Source organism: Centroberyx affinis, unplaced genomic scaffold (assembly GCF_046629955.1).
Source record: "Centroberyx affinis isolate AG114_WGS23_722 - 3 ecotype Tasmania unplaced genomic scaffold, CSIRO-AGI_Caff_v1 ptg000202l_1, whole genome shotgun sequence".
NCBI lineage: Eukaryota > Metazoa > Chordata > Actinopteri > Beryciformes > Berycidae > Centroberyx > Centroberyx affinis.
Genome location: NW_027278894.1, coordinates 665,821 through 685,199, shown reverse-complemented (window position 1 = coordinate 685,199; position 19,379 = coordinate 665,821). Strand labels below are relative to the sequence as shown.

Sequence of the window (19,379 nt, the reverse complement as noted above, 5' to 3'; positions counted from 1 at the left end):
TCACTATAAATTCTGAGGATCACTATATATTCAATATAAAACCATAGACATATTATACTGATTTATTGTTTCAACAAACAGACTGCTGTTTGACCACTGATATTTTTAAGAAAACCCTCATCCTGAACTTCCAAGTGTTTCTGTTGTAGTTTTTTTTGTATAAGGTTTACAAGTTTAAAGCGATGCTGTATTCCTCAGTCAATACACCCTGATCGATGAGTAAATGATTGATTGACAGCTCATGTGATGCTTGTGATGATTGTGATGTTTGTGGAAAGTGCAACATTGCCATCTGCTGTTTCTGTTCTTTTTTTTTATATCTAAAAAAAGGAAAAAAAATGTTTAGAAAAAACAATAGGAGAGTAAAATGCCATGTAATTTGTGTAATTATTAGTTAATGCAAAATATGTCAATGATTGGATATTGATTGATATTCTACAAAGAGAAGTCATATCTTTTGCTCTTTCACACTACTTGTTCATTGCTGCCTTCAAATGCTACCGGAAACATCCCACTTATAAGCGAAATGAGCCATCACAGTCATAAATCCCACTGGGAAAGTGAAATGTTTCGGTTTTTCTTTCTTTTTTTTTTTAAAGACTGCAAGAATCTGATTTATTGCATCTGAAAAATCACAGGGTCACAGAATGAAAAATACCTAACAAAAGCCACGTGTATGCGTATGCACAGCAGGCTATATGCACCACAGTATTACAGACACCAAAAGAAAATACAATATGTTTCTTATAAGATGCATCATCATATTTTTTTGTTCATTTTAATACATTTTACTGGGGATTTTCTATGATACCTGAGTTGCTAAGATTACATTACATTACATTACATGCGTGAGGCACAATTTCTCATTTTCATTCTGCCACTGCAGCACAAAATGCCAAATGATTTATAAAATAAAACAACAGTCCCGAAAAATATCTTTGTTGCCGGGTCCATTTTGTTATCAAGTCCGACGACTTGAAAGAGACGATTTACGACCTGTGACCTAAGAAGAACGAATTTACGAGGAGCTTTTGAAAGCATCATTATATTCCAGCTATTTTTTTTCCACCACCCATTGGTCCATCCGGCTCTGGCTCTGGTCCAATCACGGCGCTCAGGAGGAGTAGCATGCGCCCCACCTTGTTTCGGTCACGTGACGCGAGATTACGAAGATGGTGGAAGTTTCTTCCTTGAAGTGAAACCCCGACAGAAACCCAAACAACCTGCAGATTGAGGGGAGAAGTTCATTATACCGTCACGTTTTGAGATTCACAGCCTCCCTTCGGATCCGGGTAAGCGATACAAACGGGATATGATGTCTGTCGAATGTGATATTTGTCCTCTTATACCCGTTGCACTTTGGGTTTTCTAGCCAGCCATGATGATGACACGAGCTAGTAGGCTAACAGTTAGCCAGGCTAGGATAGCTTGGCTGGCTGTCATTGCTAGTGGCCAGCTGACATTCAACACGTACTCAACAACTCCTGGTAAAACACTGCTACTTCAACATATACCATTTAGTCTATACAGTTTATTAGCTAACCGGGACATACTGTTCATAAATGGACGGCTAACTGAGTTAGCTCGATACCCTTTCCTAGTTGGATTCGTATATTGTTTATGTAATCTTAGCCAACGTTTGTTAGCTTAGCATGCCAAAAGGGGATGATAGATGTGGATAATGAATGCACATAGCAATAATTCATGCACCTGCTTGGTAGCACAGTTGTACTAAAAGTGGCTAACCCTGTTACGCGTCGTTCTCTTGTGTGGGGAGAAGGTCACGTCAAACTCCATTCAGAATTTGTCAGCTTGTTGTTCCCCTGCTGTCCGGCAAAATGACATACCTGGAAGACTATTAATACCTTTCAGGAAACGTTTGGAGCCACTCTTCAATTCGGCATACATCCAGCACACCAAACATGCACTGCACGTACTGCAGGAACATTTTCAACTTTGAGTATTGATTTGCCTGTTATTCCTCCGAACTTCTTCCTCCAAAAATGTTGGGCGGTAGCGAATTGTAAGAGTTGAGATTTTCTTGAAATTATGTGCTGCTTTCTGGATCATATATATATGCTGAATATACGAGAACACCCTACTGATAGGTGAGGTGAAAGGTCATAAGTCATGCTCTACCTGGTCTGTACGTCTGCCGAGTTGCATTTCTGGTGAACAGAAACTTAATTATTGACATGGCACACATTTACTGTTCTTTTTGTCCTCTTATACCCTGCTGTTCTGACTGCACAGTTTTGTGTTCTTGGATTGACTTAGTTGTGTTGGTGGGGACAGATAACCAGAATGGGAAATGGGCAAAGATTTTGTGGTAACGGTTGGTCACTGGCTAATTGGCAAGGTTGGTTGTGTTAGTTTATGTCCTCTTGTCTGTCACTGCTGTGTTCTCCATGAGCAGTGTCATATGGTTAGTCATCTGGTGACTTAACAGGGAGGCTGGCTACTGTTTATTGCAACCCAAAGGGACAGGACTTTTTGTTTACTTGGTTGGCCCTCCTGGTATAGAAAATGTTATGATTATTAGGAATTTATAAACATTACCCATACTCTCCTGACCTGATTGACTTAGATTATGTTTGATTTCCTTTGGAGGCCTAATTTGTGATCACAGCAGATGTCCAGTGTAATTTATGACATGCCTGATACCTCTGTGAATTCCTATAAACAACGGTGAGTTTAGGGCTACTTTTTGGGTTCAGCTTTTAGGTTTCAGGTTTGTGGGATTAGGTGAAAAGGAGTGCAGACACTTTGTTGATCCTCCAATGGTGTACAAAAAAGACTGCTTTTTCACCTTAGTCTTTATTTATGTCTGTTATCTCTTGAAATGCGAGTGTTCTTATTTCTAAGGGCGTTACGCTAATAAATCACCCCAAGTAGAAACGCTGAATGTTCCAGGAGCTATTTGGAGCTTGACATTGTGTGATTGATATCAAATGGATACAGGGATCCTGAATGTTTTTTTTTTTTTCACTAAAGCATCATAGCGGAACATCCTCTTTGTCCCTTTATCTTACTGTCGGACTAAGATGGTCATCATGCAAGTATGCTATTGGGATATACACCATTATTTTGCACTCTTTCTCATTTTGTAAGCAGTTTATCTCTATGGGTGAACTGGTGCCGAAGGCTGTTGTTGTACAGGATGATGACAGTTATGATTCCACAAATGCAGCTGGGTTAGCCTATAGCTGGCCAGGTTTAGACAGTTATATCCAGAGATTTCGCTGACTTTTAGAGAGATTTAGGTGTTAATGTTCCAAGCGGGGAAGCTTCTAAGACTCTGTTAAAGTGCACAACAGCCTTTCGGAGCAAATTTAGGATCAAAAACTACTCAAGAAAGGGCACAATTTGAACTCACAAGTTGAACTTCAGATGCCTTATAGAAGGGCCAAAACAATATTTTAGCGGCCTGTTTGACCATTTTATGTAGCTGGTTGAAAAAGTCTAACTGAAGGTAGCCATCTTAGAGTTTTAATATTCAGCGAATACCCTCGTCTACAAAACGCAGTCAGCCTACTTGCGAGGCTGCGGAGTCAGCAGTTGCGATGAATTATTGACAGAGACCAAAGCAGACGCCAAAGTGAAAGTTTACCCAGAGCGCCTCACTCTTTCCTCCTCTGCCATGTGCAGACTGGACGAGATAGAAAGAGGAACATGCATTATTCACTGACACATCGAGGTAACAAACCAGATTCCAAGAAAGATCACAGGACACGGTTCCTGACGTTTTGCCAGCGTCTCCCTTTCCCTTTTGTCACCGGTGCTACCTAGCTGGTGTTGGATAGTCAAAGGGCTCATATCCGTTGGCAAGTCTGTCTTCTTATCGTCAAGCAAGACAATGGACGTTGGACCCGTGTTCACTTCTTTTAGTGAAAGGAAAATCCACCCTTGTTAGTGATGTACCTTGCATTTCTTGGTCCGTTTTGTTGTTTGGTGGTGTATTTTTCTTATTTCCGTGGATAACTGGCCAAATGTAGACAACATGATGTCCTATCCAGATATTTCCAGCAGCTACAATGGAGTTTAATAGCAGCGAATGTTTCACCTATGTAAAACATCAACAGTAAACGTCAGGTTTCGTTGTCAGTCCCTCAGAATAAAAGAGCAAGGGCTGCTTTCTAGAGCCGCCATTTTGCACCAAGAGACGTTCAACAATCATACAGGGAGAAATCCATCGTAGAAGACTCAGAGAGACCAGTTTCTCCACTGACAGTAGCCTCAATAGACCACACAAGACATGATGTATTTTGAGTAAGGATCATGTGTTCACAAACTAGCTAGTTGGCTAGCTACAAGGGCTGGGCCACAACCATTCGACAATTTGGATACGTTCGTTGGGTTGACATTCAAACCTACAATTAGGATTTGAATACCCCACCCCAACCCTCCCCCCAGTGTTAATGTTCAATTAGAGCGGTATATACAATACACTTAGGGCGTTTTCACACCTATAGTTCGTTTGCTCTGGTCCGAATCAGTTGATGAGTGCTACCTGGCTACAGGAGCCGTTTAGCTCAAACCTGCGGAGTAGCCTAAATTGAGTGCAACTGGTGGTTGGGTCGGATCGAGGTCGGATCACGTTCCCACCACAAACGAACTGCTCCAGAGTTCGTTTGGGACTGGACCGAGACCACCTCCTCTAAAGGGTCTCGGTGGGGTTGTTTTGGTCCGCACCCGAGTGCGATTACTGTGTTCACACCTGCCCAAACGAATCGCACCAAGGGGGAAAACGAACCAGAGTCCAATTTAACCGGACTAAAAGCGCAGGTGTGAAAATGCCCTTAATCAACATAGCTGTTGATCATCATAAGTGCACTGCATCCCCATATAATACCTAAAGCACAGTTTGACCAAGGAGTGCATATGTGGGAGGATCCACCACTCTGTATCTTTTGTGTAATTAGAATTTGAATAAATAGCAGGAACATGGGCATGAATCCATTGCCTGTGTCTACACCTACATACAGTACAGTGATAGAGCCACATCACAGGATGGCTGATACAAACTGCATTTCACAGACTGGAGGCATGACCTTTGTCCAGAGTAATAACTGTTATTTTACTACCTCCCATGACGGTGCAGCTTGTGTGTGTTTCTGCATGTGATTACTTAACAGATTACTGTGTAACAGAGTGCCAGGCTTGATTAAGATGATGCTCCTTATGGGTTTTGCGATTAGAATCGGCCTGTTCTCTTATCAGGCTCTTGAATGCGATTGTAAGCAGTTGTTAATGCTGTTGAGTGTTTAGGATGGAGGACAAGAAACAATGACACTTTGTAGATGCAGCATCTTTTAAAGTTGCGCTGTGGTGAGCTCCAGATGGTTGCTCAAGGCTGGGTAGGATATTTTATGGGCTCATTGGGTTGTTTTACCTGGTTGCGATTGGGTATGTCACTGTCTCAATACTAGTGAATATAGCCGCAAGCAGTGATTGTGGGGTCCAAGCACAATTTGATAAGACAGACAGATAGACAAAACATTACAGAAGGTAGAAAGACACACACAAAAACTGACATGTTGTGAAGATCAAACATGCAGTCTAACACCGGCTTTTGTGTTGGCCTGTGACTTCTGTCAAGTTAATCTTTTCATTGCAACCACATTTCTGGAGTTGTTCACAACAGCCAAACTTTCTATTATTTGTCCTTGATGACTAATGACTTTGGAAAGGACAAGTCTGGATTTGATCCCACAACCTTCCACATGAAAGGCCGATGCTTTACCTACTGAGCCAAACGCCTGTTCTAGGTTTAGTGAGGAAAAGCTAACTAAAGGGAGAAGTAGTGTGATACTGCAACCTATGATTGACAGACTGACAGTGCTAATCACTTTATAGAACATTGTTGTACTCTCCATTAATGAATAAAACAATAGTAAGTCACATGGGCCAGAAAACTGCTGCCCCACTGCTCTCTGTGAAAGGTCTGGCCATACCCCAATCAGTGATGGCATTCATTTTGCCATTGACAGATGACGTCAAACACCTGCTTTGAGTTTTCTGCGATGTGTGATTTAGTGTTGATGTACTTTTTATGAAACTTCAAAATGGCCACAGTTCATCAGGGACTTGAACTCACCTTGTGGTCCAAAGACCTGAGCTTTACCACTCTGCCAACTTCCACTTTGGTGTGTGTCACAGTAGGGAAACAAAACAAAGGGACAAGTGATAGGTCACATGTGCTAGTCCAAACCATATTGAAAGCCTCAGAAAGAATATTATAACTGTACTAGCGTGCCACATTAATCAATTTACACATGGCTTTACAGACATCATCTTGACAGACCAGACATCATTTGTCTTTAGTTTGCTGTAGAACTTACGGTTTCTGAGCTGCAGATACTTTTAGCAGAGAAAAGGAAAGAAAGAAAGAAAGAAAGAAGGAAGAATAATTCCAGCAAATACAATAGGGTTCCAGCACTACGTGCTTGGACCCCTAATTACTGCCAAGACCTGCAGATTGGCCGGAGTGGAGTGTCATGTTTGTGGTGTGCTGTGGATGTCCGCTGTGGACTTCTGCGGGTGTTGTGGCGCTGCTGTTTGATCCAAATGAGCCCATTAATGTGCTGTAAATTTACAGCAGTGCAGAAGCCTGTTTGCAGCTGCACTAATGATGCGCTGTCTGTGCTGCAGGCCTTCATCCCAGCCCTATGTCATGGCCAGTGGCGTCACCAAGCCGGGCCCCTCCAATGGTTACCCTATGAAGGCACAACTACAAATCATTGGTAAGTGTTGACTTTGATCTTTATTGCTCCGAATAGATAGAAGTTAGAACAAAACAAAGACGGAGCTCAAACATGGCCTTGTCTGCATTTTGGCTTATGTGATTAATTGTGTAGTGATGTAAATACATTTTTACAATTTGGCTTTTAACTGATTGTACCTTTTGTCTTTCTGTGCGTTTGTCTTTTTTCTCGGCAAAGTACTTTATAAACATTGTTTTTTGAAATGTGCTATCCAAATAAAGTTCTTCATCATTATTATTATTATCTGCCTTTCAGTTCCGGAATTATTCTCTTTCCTCTACCACTTCCCTCTGCTTCTGCCATTATCGTGAAAGTCTGTCTTCCTCACTGTCTTTCTCTCCACCTGTCTGTTTCAGTGCTATCAGCAAAACTGAAAGAGAACAAGAAGAACTGGTTTGGTCCCAGTCCTTACGTGGAGGTGACGGTCGACGGCCAGTCCAAGAAAACAGAGAAATGCAACAACACCCACAGCCCCAAATGGAAGCAGCCGCTCACTGTGTGAGTCAGAGTCACGCCAGTTCACCAGACCCATTCGCTGTTAGAATAGGGAAGCAGATACAATGACAGGGTTATGAGGTCTTTCTGATGTTGGTGTTAAGGCAAAGTGTGCCTTTGGGTGAGACTTTTTCATGTTTGCAAAACTGAACTGTGTTAGGTCATGGGAGCAACATGAATTCTTCCTAATGGTGATTTTACCTTTTTTAAAGTAGAACAACAGTCAGGACTTTCATGGATGAAACGCTGAGTTATCAAAAATGTACACTGACAGTAATGACTATCAAACTCTCATTCTTCTGTGGTTACACATATAAAAAATAAGTTACAGCAGCCAGAACTGGGTCAAATTGTATTTGAAATACTTTGTTACTTTTTTTTCCTCCCATATACTTTCAATTTAGCTCCCAGAAGGTTGGGACAATACAGTAACTGCCAGAATTTTGGATAATCACATATTACGTTGAAGTATTTGAAAGTCAGTTTAGTATACTTACCCGTTATTGACAACTTGCGTTACTTATTCCGCAATCTAAATTGTCCTGATGTGGTAAACTTTCATCTGTCTGTTACTCCAGACAAATCAACGCTAACAATTATTTGCAACAGCTATTTGATTCAGGTTTGAGTCCAGCACACCTTTTACCTTTGTTGGTACAGTTGTATGACATCAGTGAGTGTAAGTAATTAAGTCTTTATTACTTTTTGATATAGCAATTGTTGAAATTCAGAGTTTAGAGGCGTTCATCTCCGCGCTTTATCGTACATGTGTTTCAGGAAGCTAAAGCTGTTTGGTGATTATTCATCAAGGCCACTGTACACTGACAACATCTTAAGGCAGTAGAGTGTTAATGGTAGTAGTCATAGTAGTGGTAGCAGATTTACTTTGTTGACAAAGTTGTAGTAGGTTAAAGAAGATTAATGAAATCAATGTAGATAATCGTGGTTTGGCTCCGAGACATAAGCATATCATGAAAACTAGCGTTGGCCTTAATTCTTGTTGTGAAAATTGCACATCATCATTTCCTCAGAAAGTCCTTACCAAGACCTTTCTCCAAAGCATACAAAATTAGACTTCCCCGCAAATTTATAAAATTGATGTTGCAACCTGCATATGATCTTTATCAAGAAGTCTTGCCTGAGGGAGTATTCTTTTCCAGTGAGTCACCGGGTTTCGGGAAAACCTCTTTCTACAGTGCAATTATGAGTTCCAGTATAAGCCAACACAGTTTAAATGGAAGACAAACTATGTTTAGTTGGTCAGAATTTGCCTCACTTACAAGTAAAATGCCAAACAGTGGTGAGAGAGCGAGTGTTTGGTCCACTCACAGGGATCATATTTCCAAACCTATTTGTATAGTCCACTAACACCACTTGTGTTCCTCTTGTCTCAACATATTCACACATCAGATGTCTACTTAATTTTAGCCTGTCTAGGATCTCCTGGTGTGCACAGTAACCTTCTTAATATAGAGTTCTTCTAGAGTTTCACTTGGTCCTGGGGTGCAAAGTTATTATATAACAAGTGTTTACTATGGGATGTAATCTGACCTGAGCCCATGTGTCCACAAACGTCTTTTCCTGGGGGCCATGAGGGTGTTCGCCAAACAACTGTCATAGCGATGGTTATGGACACTCACTTGTCCCCGAATAGCTTATGAACTTCATTGTCTGTGGGTTCCTTTCAGGACAGGACAAAGACTTTTGCCGCTCACTGGCCACAGCGGCTGATGGATTGCAAAGTGTACCAGCCACTACCTAAATAGATTTTTTGAAATTATTCTCCAAACAGTGGTGCATTACCTGCCAAAGGGGCTGATACATTAGACAAACCTGCTAGCTACAGACTGAATATATCAGCATTCGGCTGGTGGGTTTAAGTTATTTTCTTGTCCTGGTTACTTTCATTCGTACCAATATCAGTTAAACCGAAGATCGGATGCAAGATCGGATGCAAAATGTCAGGAGATGGGAACTGTGACATCAAGCAGTCTTTGTTCACATTTTGCAAAGTGCATCCAGGTCTTATTCAGGGAATAGCAGCTAACCGGAGTGCTGCTTAAAAGGAACAAACAGTGCTCATAGAAAGGCTACTGAGTATGAAATGTTTGTAAGGTGCTCATTGTTAAATCTCTGCAGGGGTCACTGACTTCAGATCCTCAACGAAGAAATGCCAGGCACTGCTCTTTCTTTCTTAAAACAACTGCATTGCAACTAGCAAATGAATTGTTTCTTCTGTTTCTGCCCACCCAACACACACAAACTCACGCATCAACAGGATTGTGACTCCGTTCAGCAAACTGGTGTTTCGCGTGTGGAGCCACCAGACCCTGAAGTCAGACGTGTTGCTGGGCATGGCCATGCTGGACGTCAGTGACACGCTCAAGTCCAACGACATGAAAAGTGAGTGTACAGTACAAACACACACGCACACACACATACACACACACACGATTGTACCATATATTTGTGTGTATAGTTTCCTGTCTGTCCTGCTCCTTACCACATTACCATTAAACAACACAAAGATGGTGTGTACACACCTGTACTGCAAAAAATACATTTCATACATGCTTACAGATTATAATTATAGATATGTATCAAAGTATACAAAAATTGGCCAAAAATGTATTTGCACATGTAGATGACGTTCACTCAAAATATATTTTAAATATACTTAGATATATGTTGTCTGCAGCACAAAAGAAGACAATGTATTTCCATTGTTCAAAATATATTTTGAATGAATGAATGACATCAGAAATGCATTTTCTTCATTCCTCTGCAAGTGTGTGTGTGTGTCTCCGCTTGTTCATCTTTGTCATTGTGTGCTGGTGTGTGTTTTGCTGTCTTGTCATTGTGTGTCAGTGTGTTTGTGTGCGTCTTTTCTCCCTCTCAGAGTCCCCACCTGTGGTGTGTGTTCACATGCACACACTCACACATTTTTGCATGCATTTGTGTGTGTTCCAGTGATATATCGGATTATGTGTACCTCTGCTTATGCGAACGCCTGCCCTGTCACTCTCCCTGGCTCCTCTAACACTACCGGTTATGTAACTCTGGGATGGGGGTGGGGGGTGGTGGGGTTGGGTTGGGTTCTGGGATGCCAGACATTTACTGTTGATCCTTCCTCCTGGAGGTGCCGTGGGCCAAATTCAACTAAACATCTGTGATGGGTTGTGCCCAATTGATAACACCGATGACATAACACTGCCTCCTTTCCTCTAACAAACCAAACCAGGTTTCTACACAGACACTCGACCAAGTTTAATAGCACAAGGCACAGTTACATCAGATCCTGTGGGGCGGTAAATGTCCACCAGCTAGACTACAAATCTTCCTCCGTTCCAACTGAGAGGCCGACACTGCTTACAAAGGCATGAAGTGCTGTAACATCAAAAGCAGGTCATCGTAAATATCAAAAATTGCCATCATGAAATAGGCTCTATCAGTAGGCTGTAGGCAATGGGCTTGTGTGTCTTGTGCTTTGTTCTGCTTGCTTGTGTTTGTGTTATATCATTCTGTAATACGGTTGATTGTTGATCAGTTAGATCTAGGTAGGCTCATTCTCTGTGGAGTCCTTTGAGACATGGTTGTGATAAAGGACTATATAAATAAATTAGCTTGAACTTGAAGCTACAATGCCGGCGCTCCAGGCCTGTTTGAGGCTGTTCAGGTGTCTATCTATTTAAATATTTCCAAGCATTCAGAGATGTGATTTAGTTTCAGAATTAAAAACTTTTCTGTTGGATACACAATTCCCTATTATTTCTGTAGGAGGCTGCTGCTTTTTGTCCTTTCCTTTTGCCCTGCTCGATTCCGCTGTTTGACCCTGTTTCTCATAAAGACTCCATTCAGTCTGTCTGGCCATTTGTTATGCATGGATACTGTCCAGCAGTGCTGTTGAGGGAGAATTGCGGGTAAATGTCACATGTCAAGAGGCTGACCTCTGTTCCATGACAGACAAGGAAAAGGCATACACTGAAACCTACGACTTTGTCATTGAAATCACTCACAGATTTGAATTAGTTTGAGCTTGTGTTTGTTGCAAATGAGTGTTAATTTTGGTTTCTGTGTAACTGGGTTATAGAGTTGTTGAGAGCTGTACTTAGGCATATTGAGTTAAGCCGGGTCCCATTGGGTTTGGGCATGAATGTCTACGTCTGGTTAGGCTGAATTTCTTAGTTGCTCTTGTTCAGTTACATTGTGCAAAAATAGTGTTATTAGCCATATATCATTCTAAAGTTTTTATCAGTTTTGGATTTAGTTTGGTTCAGTCTCACAAAAAGAGAATAGGGAGAATCTGTTGGGGTTTATCCTGTAAGAGTGCTTCTTTGGTTACTGTTTCACATGTTGCCAATGATACTGTTTGTTTTTGCTTGCTTGTTACTATAGCTATTATTTCCCCTGTTTATTATTGTTTATGGTTGCCACCTTTGTGTTGCTGTTCAGTGTCTACTCTGCAGGTATTTACCTGAGAGAGAGAAAGGGAGCACTTTTGAATAATTATGAAGACACTGAAAGGTTGGGAGGAAATACTCATTTGGGTTCAGAATACATTATTCACAGATGTGATCAGGAATGCAAAAAGCAGGAATAAAGCAGGAAAGCTGTAATTTGGGTTGTTGGATGGCCAACATTTACACATCGTCTCATTGCCCAATCAGACATGTCAGATGGCCGATGACATTGAGCAAGGGGAGGGGCTGTCTGCGGAGCAGCCCTGTCTCATTAATGTGAGTTTCATTCTGCATTTGGTTCACAGGCTGGGGAAAACAGTGAAAAAAGCATACCTGAGAAATCATATCCCTGAACAATGTATAATATCAAATATACAACTTTGTGTGAGAGAAAAAGTTGAAATTGAATTGGATTGAAATTAAATCGGACAACACTGGTCTGATTTTGACAAAACTTGGAGGGATGATGCATCTTCGCAGTATCTCAGTGTTTAAATGATACTTATTGGTCAAATGGGGGCGCTATAATTAAAGGTTAATGTTTGAGTGTTTTTTTTTGTTTCGTATTTTTTTACTCAAATGTCATGTCTCAGACACCACTGGTCCGATTTTGATTAAACTTGGAGGGGTGATGCATTTTGACATTGTGCTCTGATGTTTTATAACATTGTACTGATTGGCCTGATGGGAACGCTATAATTAAAGGTCAGTTCAAAATTTGAAAGGCCCTAACTGCTACACCATAAGTCAGATTGACAAGAAACTTGCAACACACATCCAGCCATCCTCACAAATTACACTGATTGAAATTTTCACCTTTAATTATAGGATCCCCATTAGACCAAACTGTGAAATGCCATAAATGCAACATCACCAGTCCAATTTTGATGACACTTGATGACACTTGAGGACAGATGATGCATCTTGTTACTGCATCATTCAACATATTTCGGTTGTTGTTGTCTTAGTATAACCATCCTGTGTTTTTGTGGTGTCGTTGCAGTCTCGGAGGTGGTGCAGACCTTACAGCTGAGCGCAGACAGAGACCAGTCAGACGTGGTGGGAGACCTGTCTGTCTGCCTGGACGGCATGACCGTCGACCCTGAGATGTTCGCCACGGCCGAGGCCAATCATCACAGTGAGTCAGGGGTCGCCAGGAGGTCAGAGGTTGAACAGAGGTTACGTCGAGACTATGTAGGCCCATTGAAATATTTTACTTTATTTGACGAAGTTTAATCTTTGAGAAGATCACCGCACTCACGACTATTGAATGTGCTAAGGTGCCAGAAGACCGAAGAACAGTATTAAGGAAGAAGGTTCTGCACACTTAGATCCATGCAAGTTTCTTTAATAAATCAAGTGCCAAGCTTTCAGTCACAAGTTTTAAAAAACTATGCCACATAACTGGAAGCAGCCATGTTCATAAATTGTTAGGGATGAAGCCAAAAAGAATCAGAGGAGACTATTGTTTGGTAGTGAGCTGGATGATGTCTTGTCCCTCTCTAGCTGCATTTACACTGGAACAAAAAAAATAATAATAGTAACTCATGCAGATTTGTTTGGCTTTCAGTGTTTAGACTGCCTTGCAAAGAAACAATGCTTGACTTGTGAAGAAACTTCCAAAAATGTGTTAAAACAAGCATAAGACTTCTCTGTAGTGGAAAAACACATAGTTGCTGTCAGTTATACCACTTTCTCAAACGGCAGCTTTGGCTCAAACACTGCTTCTGCATTCTGTTGTGGCATCTGCTTCATACAAAGTAAAATATCAGATTTTTCATCCAGAGTGGTTTGCCACAGTGGAGGTTCTTCATGAGAGTGATCGATTTACTGGAAAGTTACAGAGAGACTGTGTGAATTTTGAATGAGCCTTGCCCCGACCATCAAAGCAGAATTTCCATTTCTGCTTGTGCTGATGGGTAATAACAGTGTGCGTCTTGAATCTAGGCCTAGTAGTATAATGGTAGCAATGCCTTTTTTTAGGGATATGGCTAAGGTTAAGTCCTCTACATCTTTCTAACCTATAAGTATATGCCGAGGCAAATGTTATGTCAGTTCTAAATCTTTTCATTCTTATGACGGTTCACATTTGTGACATTATCTTGTTTGCTGGCTGTTCAAAGAATGTGGGATAATTGAGCACAACTTTTGATTGCAGCACCAACTTCAAATACAGTCACGTTAGATACAAGAATGTTTTTCATTTGTTTGACTGGTTTGGTTATGCGTGAATAGGAATTCATATTTTTGCTTTATTTAAGTTGTGTTTTTGTGCCTCAGGTACATTAAACGGGGAATCACAACCTAATGGGGATCATACTATAAGGTACAGTACCTATCACCTTTGTCGATGCAAACATTTCTCCATCTTGTATCTAAATATTATTTGCTATTGTTTTACATATTGCAGTTTTCATTTTAACCATTTACCTGACTGTCATCCATTGCAACTTGATACATTCTCAGTTTCTGCTTTTTTTTCCTGCTCTCTTCTCTCTCACCCCCCCCCCCTCTCTCTCTCTCTCTCTCTCTCTCTCTCTCTCTCTTTTTTACTTCTCCTAGGCGGAGTAGAGACAGCTCTCCGGCGGTGGACGGAGTGGAGCACCGGTCTTCCCCTGGTGGTCGGAGGGCGGTGAACGGTACAGGGTCTCCCTCGGTGTCATCAGGGGGCTCGCGGCCCCTCCGACCCCCCAGGCCCTCCAGACCTCCTCCCCCGACCCCGCGCAGACCCACCTCCTCGCCAGGTCAGAGATTTATTAAAGATCCCTATGTGGTCTATTCTGGGCAACATTTCAACTAAGATCAGGACGATCTCTATTTCACAAAAGTGAAATACGCTTCTCCAAACTTTGAGTGTGTGCCACAAACCAATCACTGTCAGACAATTACCCTAAGGCAAAACTAGGGGAGGGGGCTGCATTCCAACTGTGAAGAAAGACTCAATTCTTCATTTTGCTGGTTTCATTTAAATCTATTTTTGCATTCCGACCATTTGTCTTTTCATAGGAGCCATGCTGGCTTTGAGGGAGGCCACAAAAATCAGGCTTAAACGTGTCAAAATGAAAAATGAAGAATTTAAGTGACTTAGTCTTTTCACATTCCGAGTGTCACTCTCTCCCCTAGTTTTCCCTTAGGTTGTTTGACTACCTACTAAACTTTGTGCTGCATTCACATTGTATGGGAAAGACGGTAGATGCAAACGTCCTGCAAGAAAATACTGTTAATTGCAGCTTGGGATCTTGAGAGTTTGGCAAAGGACCCTGATTTCTCTGACCTCCTGAATTCTGACGTCACCAGCCAGCCAGATCACAAAATGACCTGGGATGTAGGAACTACTAGCTAGATTTTTCATCAGCGGTTGACATTGCAATGTTTGGTGTACTGTAGCAGTTGAACTTAAATGTGTCCCTCACTAAGTGCATGTGTGAGAAAGCTGATCAGGAGCAACCAAATACCAAAACACTGAAGTGTGGGTATTATTGGGGTAAAACAGCCATGCTCGGTAAACATTCCCTTGGTAATTAAAATGTGAAAAATACAGAAATGTTCTAGGTTTGTCCTAGGATCTGTGAACAAATGTGTAAGAACAAATGTGTAAAAGGAAAGACCTTAAGCACATTGCCAATGGAGGGATGAATGGATGAATACCAGGACACTTTAGTCTTTCCTTTACCAAGAGCTTAAGAGCTTTACCATTTGATTCATTCTAAACATAAACACTGTGAAATTGAGTCTTTCAAATAGTTCAGTTTGGGTTCAGTTTGTATAACCTGTCGTGCGCTCAGGATCTAGGAGTAACACTCAGTGACGTCTCTCTCTAACACCTCTCCCCAGCGTCCTCCAGCAACGGCTCCGCACCGGCCGACGGCAGCGACGGCCACTCAGGCTCCGACACGCCGGTGCGAACCGCGGCCTCCGGAGCCTCGGCGGCCCCGGACTCCAGCCCCTCGACGGGCCCGGACCAGAGCTCCACGCCGACTTCAGGGGCCGGAGCCGCGGCGACCAGACAGCCGGCCGGCAGCGTCACCCCGGCCGTCACCCCGAGGGTCCCCGCGGTCAACGCCGGACCACTGCCCCCTGGGTTAGTTCAGTTCCTGTAATCTGTACAGCGCTTCCTTTAATGACGATAACAATATGCAATATCATTGTATTATATTGGTTGAAAAGAAGCTCATAGACTATTGTAATTACTGTATATGGCCCTCACACAAAAGGCCTCTATTTTGCACGAAATGCAATTTCCTTCCTTTATGCCTAATTTTTCATCTCAACCCAATTAATTACTAGATACATTGTGCATGTTGGGAAATGAAGGTGTTTTTCTATTTTACTCTGAGCTATTACACAATTATGCAAGACATGCCTCAGCACAAACTGCTCACTTTGCCTGTTTTAAGTGGTGAGGGTGGCTTCGCACACTCTGCTGGATTGGTTTAGTGTCGGTGTGGATTGATCACCAGTGGAAATTCCTTTGAGTTAAAGTTCTTGTTTCTTCATTATCTTCCTTGCGCAGTCAAAGCCGTGCGTCTGAAGCAAGTAGCCTAATCCATAACCCTGGCTGGTAGTGAAGCTGATTGATGAAGCAGTTTCTCTTTTCATTCTCATTCTTGAATCCATAAATTGATTGATAGTCTGTGTGCACACAAACTACATGAGGAAATGTGAAGGGAACAAGAAGGATGAAGTGGGATTAAGGGTTGTTTAGTTAAGGTTTAGCCTCAAGCCTGCATTGAAATCCATGGGAAGGAATAAACAGCACACAGCACCTACCTCTGCAGGCACAAATAACACAAACGTAAAAGTAAAGAATTGATTGTTTTCAGACCTTATCATGGTTTGTAGGGAAGGATACTATGTTACATGTTTGATCAGAAGTTGTATTTGTACAAAGACAACAGTTCTGTCCTCCAAATGTTTCTGAGCATTGATTATATCTGCGATTTAGTCCCTTAGGGAATCTTGCATGCATCCTGCAGTCGTCACCACCTTTCTAACTGCCACAGTGTCACCATCACTGTCCCTGTCTTTCCCTTTTGTTGTCTCTTTCTATGGTTTCTTTCTCTAAGACTGTAATTCTATAAATACCCCTTCTGAACTATCATCATCACGACGACACGCTGACCTTCGCTGAACGTTTTCTGCTTTTGTAGTAGGATGACTCATGTCTTAATAGCTGTTTTGTGATCTATAAATAAGCTAAATGGCTGGAGTGGCGTACTGTTTTTTTACCTAACGTCCTGATTTTTGTTGTTGTCATCGTTGTTGCTGTGTCTAGGTGGGAACAGAGGGTGGACCAGAACGGCAGATTGTACTTTGTCGACCACGTGGAGAAGAGAACGACGTGGGAACGCCCCGAACCACTGCCTGCTGGGTAAAAAGCTCTTCCTGCTATTCCGGTCTTTCTCTTCTCAGATGTTTCTAATTCTTTCGTCTATGATTCTGGGCCGCTGGACTATGAGGTCAAGTAAAGCAGTTTAACATCATGTCACTCTCTGCAACTCATCGGCTATGTTTACATGCGCACAGTAGCCTGGATCCTGACTCACATCCTTGTTAAGGTCTTAGTCATGATAGGCTGTTTATATGCACTGTTAATTAGCTGCTCTCCACTACCCCTACATTCATGTGTCCACCAGTAAACAGAATTTCTGCCTATCTGTGTTCCCTAACTAGCAATGTAAGTTATCTGCACCTGCACACAATCTCTTCTTAACCTGCCAGTGCAACCTGACTTGCTCTAGTTTTGTGGAAACTCAGCATCTCATCTCATCTTTATTCAACAACTCCCTTAACAATCTTAAATAAATCACTACTGCAATGCCATCTGCCATCCAAACAACCAAGAATAATAACGTTTTCATGATAGAATGACTCAATTCCTAAGTGAGAGGACCTGGAGTTGCCAAGACAAATAGAAAATAATCCTGTGTAAAACTGAGCTTGTGCAGCTTCAAAACCCATCAGAATTCACCTCAACAAATAAAGAAATGTGTAATAGAGCAACCAGCAAGCAAAGCAAAAATAGTCAATATTTGCCTTGGGTGTAGTTAAAGGCAATTATTTTAAACCCTTATTCATTTTCAAGTTAGACTGAAAGAGTGTGGGATCTGGAATCCCTTATTTGGTCAAAATGATCTCATGCTTGAGAGGAGGATAGGGGTATACTACGAAGCTAGATTATGAGGTTACCGCGGTACCTTTTCCAATGGTAACAGTTTCCAATGAAGGTGGTTCACTTTTGAATCACCATGCTAATTTACACAGCACACCTAATCTGGTCTGGAGCAGCTTCAGGCTATCGGATCCAAATGTTTAAAAAGCCAATCAACTCTGGAAAAATGTCATCACCACTCCTAGAGGATCCTGTGGAATTTATTAATATAAAATTTATTGCAAAAATGTAATTTACAGATATCAACAGAAACATTGTATTCAAATGAATGAAAGAAGTAATAAAAAGAACTGTACAGGGGGAAACTATTGAATTAACAGATAGTAGGAAGGGCCGAGACGGCCCTGATGATTTATTATATCAGAGATGTAATGTTTGTAGCATTTCCAGGTCATTTTCCCACTCTGTCTATAAAAGTGCTTCTATCAAATAGCATGTAGCTTACATTAGTTGACTGTAGTTATCAATAATGAATGAAATTTACTGTTACATATGAAGTGCTGCAATTTAATCCTATTTAATAGGATTGTCAAGACTGACTGATGCAATAGATTGAACACATATTCCATCACTGCTGCCCTGGGGAACATGAGGTCGACTTTGTGAATAGAAAATCTTTTTACAGCCTCAACATGATTACACAATATTGTATCAATGAAAAATATGACTTATGTGTCTTAATGACAAGGCAGCGATAAGCCTATTTATTTATGCGTTACATTATCTGCAGTTTTCCTCCAGCAGCCCTTGGCAGCAGAATTACTTTTCTCTGTTAACAATGTTTTTGTATTGCTCATGTTTATTCAGTATAACAGTTTGTTCTTCTTGACAGAACATAAATGTTAGTCATCAGTTTTTCCCATACACACTTTGACAGTCTACTAAATGTGCTGACATTGTCAGTAGCATAGTTTACATAACCACAGAACTATTTATAGTCTTTTATTGTTTTATTATTTTGTACTTGTTTTTATTGCTTATTTTTATGTTCCAGTTGTGTGCATATGTTCTGTTTCCTTTTCCCTGCTGAATCATGTTACTTTTGCCACTGCAACAACCTTATTTCCCCACGGAGATCAATCATTTCATTTTATCCTAATCTGTCCACGTTGCTTGTGATTGGCTATTTGTTACAAACCCCGCCCCTTTTCACGTGAAAAGTCCCAGGTTGACAGAGCCAGTGGTAACCACCTTTGTGAGACCAGTTAGCGGGGATTTACCAGTGTTAGGTTCTGTGAAGTGAGCTATCACAGAGATACCCTGATTATGTTGAACGAGCTGCGTGACGTAAGGCACATCTCTACTTCATGAGTCACATCTCTAACACCAACCTGTTTCTCTTTCATTATTGGCTGGTCTGTCTCGTTTATAATTAGCTGGGAGCAGTATACAGTTAGATCCTCTGCCTCCTTCATGGACCACAGCACCAGCTCACTTCAGTCTTGAGCTGTGAGCGTTGTATTTATCCAAGCTGTGTCTGTCCCACTC

The 19,379-nt window shown here is 41.5% G+C and overlaps 1 protein-coding gene across 1 annotated transcript in view; it reads left to right on the top strand.

Moving 5' to 3' along the window:
• Positions 1–1,160: 1,160 nt before the first annotated feature.
• LOC139660821 (E3 ubiquitin-protein ligase Itchy-like) overlaps positions 1,161–19,379 on the top strand; it is a 34,019-nt gene continuing 15,800 nt past the window's right edge. The window contains exons 1-9 of the mRNA XM_071539074.1: positions 1,161–1,292; positions 6,652–6,743; positions 7,121–7,262; positions 9,538–9,662; positions 12,723–12,857; positions 14,000–14,045; positions 14,282–14,463; positions 15,554–15,800; positions 16,995–17,090. Coding sequence (XP_071395175.1) covers positions 6,674–6,743; positions 7,121–7,262; positions 9,538–9,662; positions 12,723–12,857; positions 14,000–14,045; positions 14,282–14,463; positions 15,554–15,800; positions 16,995–17,090 — 1,043 coding nt within the window. The 5' untranslated portion in view covers positions 1,161–1,292; positions 6,652–6,673. The remainder of the gene's footprint in view (positions 1,293–6,651; positions 6,744–7,120; positions 7,263–9,537; positions 9,663–12,722; positions 12,858–13,999; positions 14,046–14,281; positions 14,464–15,553; positions 15,801–16,994; positions 17,091–19,379) is intronic.